Source organism: Aspergillus japonicus (assembly GCF_003184785.1).
Source record: "Aspergillus japonicus CBS 114.51 unplaced genomic scaffold BO86scaffold_49, whole genome shotgun sequence".
NCBI classification, from domain to species: Eukaryota; Fungi; Ascomycota; class Eurotiomycetes; order Eurotiales; family Aspergillaceae; genus Aspergillus; species Aspergillus japonicus.
The window spans coordinates 203,375-214,531 of NW_020291686.1; the positions used below are offsets into that span (position 1 = coordinate 203,375).

General features: G+C 52.7%; 5 protein-coding genes across 5 annotated transcripts; 2 read left to right on the forward strand and 3 right to left on the reverse strand.

The window, feature by feature from the left end:
- Positions 1 to 874: 874 nt before the first annotated feature.
- On the forward strand, positions 875 to 2,319 carry BO86DRAFT_421076 (glycoside hydrolase family 88 protein; the record flags this gene model as incomplete). Its single annotated transcript, XM_025675258.1, has 2 exons — positions 875 to 970; positions 1,036 to 2,319. 2 exons carry the CDS (start codon positions 875 to 877, stop codon positions 2,317 to 2,319), a joined length of 1,380 nt encoding a protein of 459 aa, XP_025525043.1.
- A 174-nt stretch (positions 2,320 to 2,493) lies between these two features.
- Positions 2,494 to 5,049, reverse strand: BO86DRAFT_367400 (putative C6 transcription factor; the record flags this gene model as incomplete). The annotated part of the gene is made up of 3 exons (XM_025670154.1): positions 2,494 to 4,055; positions 4,114 to 4,568; positions 4,650 to 5,049. 3 exons carry the CDS (start codon positions 5,047 to 5,049, stop codon positions 2,571 to 2,573), a joined length of 2,340 nt encoding a protein of 779 aa, XP_025525044.1. The 3' UTR covers positions 2,494 to 2,570.
- Positions 5,050 to 5,983: 934 nt separating this feature from the next.
- On the reverse strand, positions 5,984 to 7,345 carry BO86DRAFT_381597 (uncharacterized protein; the record flags this gene model as incomplete). Its single annotated transcript, XM_025670778.1, has 3 exons — positions 5,984 to 6,378; positions 6,445 to 7,261; positions 7,340 to 7,345. The coding sequence occupies 3 exons, from the start codon at positions 7,343 to 7,345 to the stop codon at positions 5,984 to 5,986; spliced, it is 1,218 nt and encodes a 405-aa protein (XP_025525045.1).
- Positions 7,346 to 7,752: 407 nt separating this feature from the next.
- BO86DRAFT_421079 (uncharacterized protein) lies at positions 7,753 to 8,577 on the forward strand (the record flags this gene model as incomplete). Its single annotated transcript, XM_025675259.1, has 4 exons — positions 7,753 to 8,069; positions 8,134 to 8,233; positions 8,289 to 8,387; positions 8,452 to 8,577. 4 exons carry the CDS (start codon positions 7,753 to 7,755, stop codon positions 8,575 to 8,577), a joined length of 642 nt encoding a protein of 213 aa, XP_025525046.1.
- Positions 8,578 to 9,185: 608 nt separating this feature from the next.
- BO86DRAFT_436644 (glycoside hydrolase family 27 protein) lies at positions 9,186 to 10,511 on the reverse strand (the record flags this gene model as incomplete). Its single annotated transcript, XM_025676024.1, has 2 exons — positions 9,186 to 9,814; positions 9,905 to 10,511. 2 exons carry the CDS (start codon positions 10,509 to 10,511, stop codon positions 9,186 to 9,188), a joined length of 1,236 nt encoding a protein of 411 aa, XP_025525047.1.
- Between the last annotated feature and the right edge of the window lie 646 nt (positions 10,512 to 11,157).

An 11,157-nucleotide genomic window follows, 5' to 3' on the forward strand; every position in this document is an offset into this window, starting at 1 on the left:
GATGTCTGACCTGCAACAGGACAGTTAAGATGATCTCTATAAGAGAAACGGAATTGGAGCTCCGGTCCTGTGAATTGCTCGGTAGCTTCAAGCTTGACGAGTTTACAATTTCGAGTGAGGACACTTGACCACCTCAACTCTATATATTCCCGAGAATAGGGGAGCAATGGAAATCATGCCGAGAATTTGTTGTTGGTAGCAGATGAAACGGGCCATTTACTGGACGGATGTGCAAACAGCAGAGGATACTGCATTGTACTGTACTGTATAATCAGAATCGACAGGGGTTCATTGATCTCTTCTGCATTCAGAATCAAAAAGGAGGAAGGATTAAGTGGGGACTCACAGGGGCCGCGTGTGCTCGTCTCGGTGCAGCTGCCGCTACTTATCCCGCAGGGTTTTCTCTTGGCGGCTATTGAGTATCAAGACATTGAGTATCCAGCCACTCGCCGGGCCATTGAACGGCCCTTTTCCCATTGGATCTCCACGAGGCGTGAGCAGTACCCAATTGCTGGATCTTATATATGTACAGATTGTCTACTCTGTAGTTGCTTTGTAAAGACGATCAACGCGCAGCAGTGAGTCTCAGTGGGATCATACCCGATCTCCAGCTCGGCAAAGTTGACGACCAGGCCGCTATAGGATCCACTATTTAATCTACACGTTACAGATTACACTGAAACTTAGCGGCGTCTGTTCTCGTGTGCTGATCACAAAAGCATGCTGGTAAGCTCGCAAGATGCCCCATCGCTTTCTCAACGGCCCCCTCCCTGGCGCTTAGCGACAGGGTACTAATCGAGGGTAGTCAGATGACACCCAACAGAGATCCACAGGATCGACGCAAAAGCTCGAGGAGAGCCGGCATTCGCCTCATATGAGCAGTACCTTGCCTAAATCATTGACGCACATTCTCTTCTCCGAGTCAGTGGCCGCGAAGCTGTGGTATGTGGCGAGCAAAGCATTGGGAAAGGCAAGTGGCCGAATTAGCCCTAATAATTTTGCCGCTGGTCTTTGCTTGACTGACTGCTTCCGTAGGCGGAACCACCCACCTTCTATCCAGAATATACAGGTCGAGATGGTGGGAGATATGTTTATCGAGATCTAAGCTTCTGGACTTCGGGGTTCTTCCCCGGATCTCTGTACCTGCTGCTCGAACGGCAAACCATGTACGACCACCGCCGTATCAGGGAGAGAACCACCGGACCCCACCCTCTACAACTCGAACATCTGTGCCAATGGTGGACCATCAACCTGCACCAAAACGCCCTGCTGAGCACGACGCACGATCTGGGGTTCATGATCGCCCCGTGGGCAATCAAGGCTTGGGAGCTTCAGCACGACGCGCGCGCATTCAGCACCCTCGTCGTCGCCGCCCACACCCTGGCGCGGCGGTTCTGTCCCCGCGTCCAGGCGATCCGAAGCTGGGACACGTGCATCACCAAGCGATATGCCTTCAAGGATCCGTCCAAGGACTTTCTAGTCATCATCGACAACATGCTCAACCTGGATATGCTTTTCTGGGTCGCGAAAGCGACAAACGACCGCCGTCTATTCGACATCGCGGTCGCGCATGCCCGCACCACGCAACAGTATCACATCCGGCCCGATAATTCCTCATACCATGTGGTCAACTTTGACGACACGACCGCACAGCCGAAACAGAAACTCACTAACCAAGGATTCAGCGACGAGAGCTGCTGGTCGCGCGGTCAAGCATGGGGGATCCTGGGATTTGCGCAGACGTTCCTCTGGACGCAGGATCGATCCTTCTTGGCCACGGCGCAGGCGCTCGCGGATTATTTCATAGAGCATCTGCCGCCCGACGGGGTGCCGTACTGGGATTTCGATGCTCCCGTCACCGGCAAAACGCCTCGCGATACTTCGGCGGCCATGATCGCCTCGTGCGGCATGCTGTTACTTTATAAGGCTTGCCGGACACAGGGATTGGAGGAGGTTGCAGGTCGTTATTTACGAGCTGCCGAGCGGATTGTTCAAGGCACGCTCGCATCGTGCCTGAACCCCCCGACGTTTCGCTTTGCTGTCTCATCTTCGGAGGACCAGTTCGAGACGTATGAGGACGGAGCGCCCTCCGAGCATCAACCGAAGCAAGAATTCGGCTCCCTGGTGGTCGATGACGGGACAGAGGGAGGGAAGGCTCATCACCCACCGAAAGAGACGATTCTCAACGGTGCAACTATCAACAACTATGAGTTCGCGCCGCGACGCTGGGCTAACCATGGCCTGGTCTATGCGGACTATTACTTCATGCTCTTGGGGAATATGTTGCTTGAACTAGGGTTGGTAGAACCTGGGTTCTAGCATGGCAGCACATGCCATCTTGTGTGTTTGTTGTACTGAAAATAGACTCCGGGACAAGGCTCCGATCAGGGCAAACTTAATCACGAAGAGGTTGAGTTACAAGGCGACGAGACGATTAGATCATATTTTACATCGTAACATTAGAACAAAGGGATAGAAAAATATACATTTTCACGGGATTTTGCGATTGGTCTTGTTATACCCGACCCAATCCCCAAAACAAGCTATGGACGTGATAAGAGAGGAAATGTCTAATGTGGACCGGGATCCCAAAAGTGAGATCTTCCTGATGAAGATTGATCAAGAAATGGCAATGGTGCTTCCTTGCCTAGGCACGAAGGATCTACCATCGGCATTCCCGCCAGCGGGTCATATTGCACCTGCAGCGAATGGGGGAGGGGTGGAAACGCGAGGCTCAGACTGTCATTCAGGAAGTCGCTAGGGGATACTTGGCTCGCGACGCGGTCCTGCTCACTGCGGTACTCGATCAACGATTGCGCCTCAATTGAGGTCCAATGTGGATGCGATGCGGCCAAAGAGCTCTGTGCACTGTGTGGTAATGGTCCCGTAGAAGTTCCGACGCCGTCCCCATGGCGCCCACGAACATCGATTGAAGACGACTCGGCACAATCCACAGACTCCGAGTAAGCGGCTTGTCGAATGTCGAGGGGCGTCGCGGGTGATGTCGCATTGCAGTACATGTATTGCCGCGCTTTCATGAGCCTTTCGCCAAACACCGACGCCAGATTTCGGCGGTCCGTGGCACCGGGACCAGCCCAACGACGGGATATCTCCAGCAGACTCTCAACAATACTATCGAGCTGGTCTGATACAGGAAGCCTGGCATGCTGAGAGTGCACTAGTAGCATTCGTCCCGCAATGAAGAGACAGAACGAGAATTGTGGATTGGCAAGAATGGAGGAGTGCTGGAGAAACAGGCTACCCAGCATCACAATCTCGGAGGCAGCCTCGATACACGTTTCGAGTGAGGTTGCCGACGGAAGTCGCACAGGGCAATCTTTCCAATGTGCGGGAGGATAGGCAATACTCTGATGGAGTAGAATAAGTGCTGTGTTGTGGGTGAAATGCGCAAGAGTCAGATTCGGGTCCATGATTCCGTCCACGTTGAGAACCGAAGCCGATTGCCACTTTGGCGGCAGCAGGAGCTTCCACTGAACCAGGCGCAAATCGAGTTCCTTGAATCTCAGCAACCATTTCTTGGTCTTTTGAACGTCTTCGATGTCAAGGGCATTGTGCAAGAAGAAATGGACCACCAGGCTCAGCGACTCAGTGGCCTCGATGGCGTAGGCAAACCCGCCGATGGAGTCCTGTCCTGGGTGCTTATCGTCGTCCAAGATTGGACCGTTCGCTCCGTGGCTGGAATGATTGGCGATGCCAAAGAATGGCGTGGTCTGCTCTTGCTCCCGCTGCCATAATGCTCCCTCGCAGGGCAGGCGCCGTCGAACGTCTGCGCTCGTCAAACTCAGGTTCCATCCGGTCGAGACGCTACAAAATCTGTCCATCAGGAACACGGTCCAGAATACCCGTCTTCGCTCCTCGGTCTGCCACCAGTGTTGCGCTGGCTTCAAAAAGACCATTCGCTTGATGAGATACTCACCCTTCGCCGTTCTTCCCTCATCGTCGTCACGATCCTCGACACTTAGCTGGAGTTGTTCAACAGTGCGCGTCATGCTGCCGACTACCGACCACGCTGACGGGCCCCGACCACTCCCGATCTGCGTTGTAACTGTTATCAGTATATTCAACATTGTTGGGGAATGGGAATTTGCATACTATATCGAACGCTATAATCACCAATGCTTGCAAGTTCTCCACCGAAAATGACTCCATGCTGTTGAGGATCACTCTTTGACGACTAGCAGCCGCCATGTCTGCTCTTGATTGCGGATCTCCAGCCTCCGGGTGTGCAATAAAGCGGATGGAGGTAGCTAGAATTGCATGTAAAATCGGCAGGGCCTTGTTCCAGCCGTCGGGACTGTACAGCTGCTCACGAAATCGCCTGACATGGAGGATGGGAATCCAGGGATGGACATTAGTGAAATAGAATTCGACTAACTCCATCATGACTGCATGTGGTAGCAGCCCCTGCGCAGCGACCTGCGCGGCAGACAAGTCGTCCCCTGTCTCGATCGCCTGCTCCCCAACATTGGAGTCAAAATGGAGTTTCCGACGCTTGGCAGCACGCGCTTCTGGTGGTTTCTGCTGCCGCATGACATCCGTGTTTTCCTCTTGCTGTTCTTCGTCCTTAGACTCTTGTCCTTTTCCTTCATCTCTTAGCTCTAGCCCGAACGACGCTACACAAGTGCCACCAGGCATCCCTGCTGCCTCTTGCAGCAAATTCTGCTTGACTTCCTCAGATAACTGCTTGAGGCTCGCCGTACTACCTGCCGTTTCGATGCCATTGTGTGCGGGAGGGGGGACATTGGGCGATACGCCATCCAGCACCGCGCTCCACATCTTCTGCCAGAGTAGGCTTTGGCCGAGAAACATCTTCTCCAGCGTGTCGACGCGCTGTTGCAGCCGCTCGACGGCGCCGGCGCGGAGACCCGGCTTCGAGCGACAGTCATCGTAGAGGCAGATGGTGTTGAAGCGGGTGCATTGCGCGCACGGCTGCTCGCGGTCGCACTTCGTCTTCTTGCGCCGACAAGATTGACAGGCCAAGGACTTGTCCTTGCCGAATTCTGGCTGACCGGGCTCGTCGGCCGCCATTGTCACAGGTGCCAGAAAAAGCTGTTACCTGGAGACCGAGATATGGGGGATATTGTATCAGTCAGGTACCGGGTAGGATCAGGAACTCGTGCATGCTTCATCACCCCGGGGTTCGGGTGGCATTACCCCGCCATTTCCCCGCATTGCATGATTCCCGTCACTGCACTTTTCGGCAGATACTTGTGAGTTATTCGTCACATCCACATGCACATTACTTAGAATAGCCACACGTGTGTATATCCTTTTCTATCGCCGCAATCTATTCTCTCTTTTCATGTTCGATTTATCTAATTTTTTCTAAATCTTTTCAACCGATCTCTGTCTCCAAAAATTGATTGTTGAGTGTAGTACTTGTTTGTCTATCTCGCATAGTGGATTTGATATGTGGTAACAAAGGCATCTAACCGAAGATATAAAGTAACACTCGCCACACTGCTATCGAGAGTTGACAATCCCTGAGAGTTCGGATCACAATAAATCCGTCAAAGGCACCTGACAGGCTCTCAATCAATCAAGTTATGCAGCAAGTGGGATCTTGGCAGGATGGGAATGAGGGGCTGCTAGCTGAGGTATCTACTATGTAGTAGCCGGTCGTAATTTCACCCTCGCGGAAGAAGAAAGCGGCCGGTCTAATCGCCGGTCCGGGCTCCGTTCGCTCCGGAAGAATTCTCATCCGAAATGAAGGAGAAGAAGGTCGAATGAAACATACGTGAATCAGGGCTCAATCAAAGGTATTTCCTGGTGAGGGTACGTAATTGTGGGAGTGTTTGTCACATCCATGATTCAGTCCAACCGGAACCCTTGAAAATCTATGCATAATTGTCCACCAATCAAGTTGATCAGCACACTTTACACTGGAACTGAACCCTTCCAAAGCTGCTCAGTGTACAGTACAGTATGCGAGTTTCCCTGTCGCTCTGTTTCCGCCCAAGTTTCATGCTTCGGCCGCCCAGATAAGACCCCCCCAGCTCGGATGGTCGTTGCTGGAAACTGCCCCTTCGAAGCCTTCGTAATCCTGGGCTTTGGTCGTCCAGGGTGCCGTTGCCTTCTGCTTGACGACGTATTGGTAATACAGAAGGTCCCAGATCGGAATCTTGTTGCTGACGCCACGGTTCTCCGCCGAGATGACCTCCCAGGGACCATTGACAAGGACCGCTTCGCAGCGCGACCACTGCGGGTCATAGGTAACGGTCGAGTTGAGATTGTACTTGGCGGCATACTCCGCAGCCTTCAACAGCAGATTATCACCTACTGCAAACAGATTCACCCCTTGACTCAAGCCGACTCTGGCTCCGTAGGCCGACCACCCGATTCCGGACATTGTGTGGCCTGTTCAATACGGTCAGTAAGGAAGGACACTGGTAGAGGACACTGAGTATAAGGTGTAGAACACACCCTGATCCCGACCGGCCTCCACTGACTGGCCCGTGTCGGAGTTGTACTGTGCAAAGATACCGGCGCAGTTGTCCTGAATGAAGGCATTCATCGCGTAATTGTACAACTGCACATCGTCCAAGTAGACGGCGAAGCTGAGCATCGCTTTGATGCTGACCATGCCGTAGTTGGCCTGCCCCACCGCCGCCGACTGGCGCGCAAACAGCCAGTACAGTTGCGTGCTGAAGCCCGAGCCCCCTTGCCACCGGGCTCCGACTTCGGTCCAGTTGCCCTCCCAGCGCATGATCTCCGCCGCATTGACGAACAAATCGCCGTCCAGGCCAATCATGAGCGAGCGATCGATTCCGATGATATTGGTCAGATTGGTTCCCCAGGCGTCGAGGATCGTGGTGCTGCGCGTCCAGTGGGATTCGTTCTTGGTGATGTACCACATGAGCGCGTTCTGCCAGGCCGCACGCGCGTCGTGCGCAAAGCTGGTGTAATTGCTCGTCTGCCCGCGGGCAATCACCTCCTTCGGGCCCTGCATCTCATAGCTGGCCTGGGAGTAGCTGTCGGCGCTGAATTGCTGGTACGCGGAGGCCCACGGGTCCTGACCACCCAGCACCTTCGTACGGATCCGTTCCAGGTCGTCGTGAGTGTGCCAGATCCCGGGGTGAACGAAATCACTCGGACGCTTCTTCAGGTAGCTGGTGGAATCGACGCCCGAGAACGTCGCGACAATTGGTACGGGCCCGAAGATCGCGGGCACATCCTGCACCGTACACTGAACCGCCCGGATGGAGAGAGCGACGAGGGCGCATGTACTCAACAACAATTTCTACCGGAGAAAACAGAACAGGAGTCAATATGCCGGCTATCGTGTAGAAGGGAGAGGGGACCGAGGAAGTACACGCACCTTCATGGTCATCCGTCCGTCCTGTGCTGTACTTGCCGAGAACCAAAGCTGAATATAGCCGGATTATGTGTTTAAAAGGATCTCTTCCTGGTTTCCGCCCTTTTCGGATGGTACTCGATTATCGGATTTATGGCAGGAAAGGTCCCCGGTGAATCTGACCTTAGCGGTGCCCTAATGCAAGTCAGAAGCCGGACTCCGGGCCGTGCTTTGCACCGTCTCCGCTCGTGGAGAACTGCCGGTGAGCCCTAGAGTCTGCTGCGTGGATCGTAGCGAACGAACTAGTATATCTTTTCGGTGGCATCGAATTTCGCACAAGAAGACATTCCCCATATTCGATCGTCAGGCACACGACTATCCCCCCTGTCCCATCTATCCTTCTCTTCATCCGAGAAGCAGTGCTGCAGGCCGTGACCATGAATTATCTCTTTTTTGCTAGTTACTTCCTGCTGCCTATCATCAGCGGAGCCCTATCCACCACCGAGGATCCTCTCAGCTATCGGAACATTGCCGGAGGCTATGTCACTCCCAAATCAAAGAATACTACTACCCTTCTGGAGTTCATCAATTCTCGTTCCGATCTGAGTGTTCTTGCAGAGGAGCTGCAGAACATCGGTGGGTTTCCAACGGCTTTCGACACGGAACCAACCTGGAGCTTTACCTTCTTTGCGCCTAACAACGATGCCTTCGAGCTTCATACCGGCACATACTTCAACAAATTCAAGTCCACTCCGTCTGTTGACCCTTTCCTTCTAATCATGCAACTCCTGCTGAAAAGAAAACTGACACCTGACTAGGAAGGGCAAATGGTGGCTGGGCAACACGCTACTCTCCCATTACGTGCCAAATACCAATCTCAATTCTAGTAGCTTCAACGAGACCTACCAAAGGTTTCAGGTAGGCTACATGAGCCATGGAGTCATGTATAAAGCTCACACAATTCTCACTCCAGACTGCAAGTTACCTCTATGTCGGTTCGCAGGTTCAAGACGGCGAAATCATCCTGAACAACGTGGCCACCGTGGTGGAAAAGGATATCTCGATTACCAAGGTGAGTATCAGCGGATCGCACCTCCTTACTTCTCCATTTGATGTACATTAACCATTCTACGCAGGGAGCCATTCACATCATTGATCGTATTCTCGATCCCTCTGCCCAAATCTTCGAAACAGACCTGCCGAAGGTGTCTCAGAGTTTCATTCCTGGAAGCTGTTCGAACCAGGAGCTGTCATATTGCTGATGAATGAACGTCGTGTGGAGGGCAGTCAATCTCTTGTCAGAGATCAGTTGCTCCTGAACGTATGCTTATCGAGCACCTTACGCCCCTCAATTTGCATGGTTGTGAATGATAACCTGCAAGATGAGGAAAGAATTACCCACATAGTGATGGCTTGCTATAACAGATCGTTGTCACACAGCTAGCACGTTTTATACAATACAAAGCTTGATTTTGCAAACATATATGTATGTATCGTTGATAGATATACCTTTTAGAATTCTTTCATGTCAGAATCAGACTGTGAGATCTTTCAAACCATTCACTTCCTGATCCTAGTACGTAGAATTGTGGATTTGAAGTGTGAAATTTTGGCGACGGTTGTGATAGATATGTAGTCACAGCCTCACTGGACACAACTTGCTGAATTGTGAGAATTGATCACACAGCATGAAGACAGACAGACATAAGGAGCATGAAGATTCTTCAACAGCAAGCTTTCTTCTTTGTATTGCAAATGTTCTTGTTATTTTTAGGACGCAGGGTACATTATGACTATAAGCAGTTATTCACTTCCACGGTTGTCGCAGGTCGTGGTAGGGGTAAACAATTTTCAAATTCTACTCTATGATTCACATGTCCAGTCTGAACACAAGAGTCTGATACGCCTGCAGTGTGCCTGAAAAAGACCTGATCTTCCCCAAAGACCTTTCGGCCCACAGCTCCGTGACATTGACAGGCCCAGAAAGCTGCAACCCCAGAGTCGCAAAATCTACCTTCAATCTCTGTGGGTAGCTCTTCTCGTTGAGCAGGAGAACCACGTATCCATTCTCCACACTGCCCGCCCATACCTGCGCCAAGCCCTCGGAGCTGGCGTTCTGGACATAATGAACTGGCTGTCCAAGCAGGTCCTGATTGATTGCGATCATTTGTTTATTGGTAAGCACATTGAGCGCGTCGTCGGACAGCTTGGACAGGTCTGCTCCAATTATCAGCGGCGATTTGAGCGCCGCCCAGAAGGCAAAGTGCGTTTGCTGCTGATACAGCGTCATCTCCGCGTTGCCGATCTCCAGCATGTCCATGTCCATCCAGTGCCCGCGGGACTGGTACTGGCTAATCTCGCGCATCTTCCGAATGATGCTCATCACCGAGCAGCTCGCGTAGCCGGTGTTCAAGCAGTAAGCGGTCTTGCAGGGGCAGCCCGTTTCGTTCGCAAAGACGTTGGTGATGTCCCCTGACATGCGATAGGAGTGACCGATCGCTGGAAGAAGTGTTTGCGACGATCAGCAACTGTGGTCTTCCACATGCGCATCCGCATGGCAGGCCATGCAAACACAGGGACAGTACATACCTCCACCCCAGTGCCAGGGAAACTGATATCCCCACTCGCAGACAGAATACAGAATCTCCCGCCCGACCAGCTGTAGAGCCTTCTGCATGATGCCAAACCGGACCTGCGGCGCCTCGGTCATAGCCTGGTAGCCCCCGCAGTTGTCGTATTTCCAGTAATCCACCCCCCAGTCGGCCAACGTCTGCGCGTCGCGCTCTTCGTAGCCCCAGCTGCCGGGGCGGAATGCACACGTCAGCGTGCCGCTGTCGCCGTACAGACCCAGCTTGAGGCCTTGGGCGTGGACATTATCCGCTAAAGCGGGAATCCCGCCCGGAAAGGAGGTCGCATTGGCTTGCAGGTAGCCGTCCGCCGTGCGATTATAGTCGGCCCATCCGTCGTCCACGAGGACATAGTCATATCCGGCATCCTTCAGCCCGAGGCTGGTGAGGAGCTGAGCACTCTGGATGACCACCGACTCGTTGATGTTGGCCTTGTACGCATTCCACGAGTTCCAGCCCATCTGCGGGGTTTGACCCAGGGTGTTGGTTTGCGCTGCAGCAAGGCATGGGGCGATATGAAGGAAAGCAATAGCAGCCCGAGTAGCTTGGGGATTGTGCCGGAAATACATTTTGATAGACTCGATCGAAAGAGAATGCGGAGCATCGAGGGACTTCACAACACCAGCCAAGTGTCACAGATTTATGTTGTGCTGTGGAGCGGTGATGGAGCATGCTCCGGACATTAGGCCGATGGTCCGTTGTCTGTCGGTGTGCCAGGAAACGCGGACGTAAGCCTGGGTAGTAGTGAAGAGAGCGCACAAAGTAATGTAGCAATGCATCTTGAGACACTTACACCACAGTACCAGCAAGTTCCCGATACCTACTACTTTTAGTACTGGTTTAGTTGGCATTATGATTTTCTTGCTTCCGGGGAAAAGGGGGGGATCAGTTTCTGAGTGTCCGGGGGAGATAGATGTGCAGCCTAAGGGCGGGAGTCACGATAGCTAAGGGAAGGGTGACGTTGAGACTCGACAAGAAATAGAGGGCCTTGCAGTAGAAGCTGGTAAGTGAGTATCATGCGGGTGAGGATATATTGCAATGGCGATCTTGGCTATGTCCCGAAAGGATCCAAGTACGCCCTTTCTCTGATTCCAAAGGGCTATCCTCAGAACGAAAAGAGGAGACCTGCTGCCCACTGCTATTAATCAAGCCTGCACAAGTATGTAATTAGGCAAAGATATTGCCGTTCTAGACTTTCAAGTACACCGTATCAGC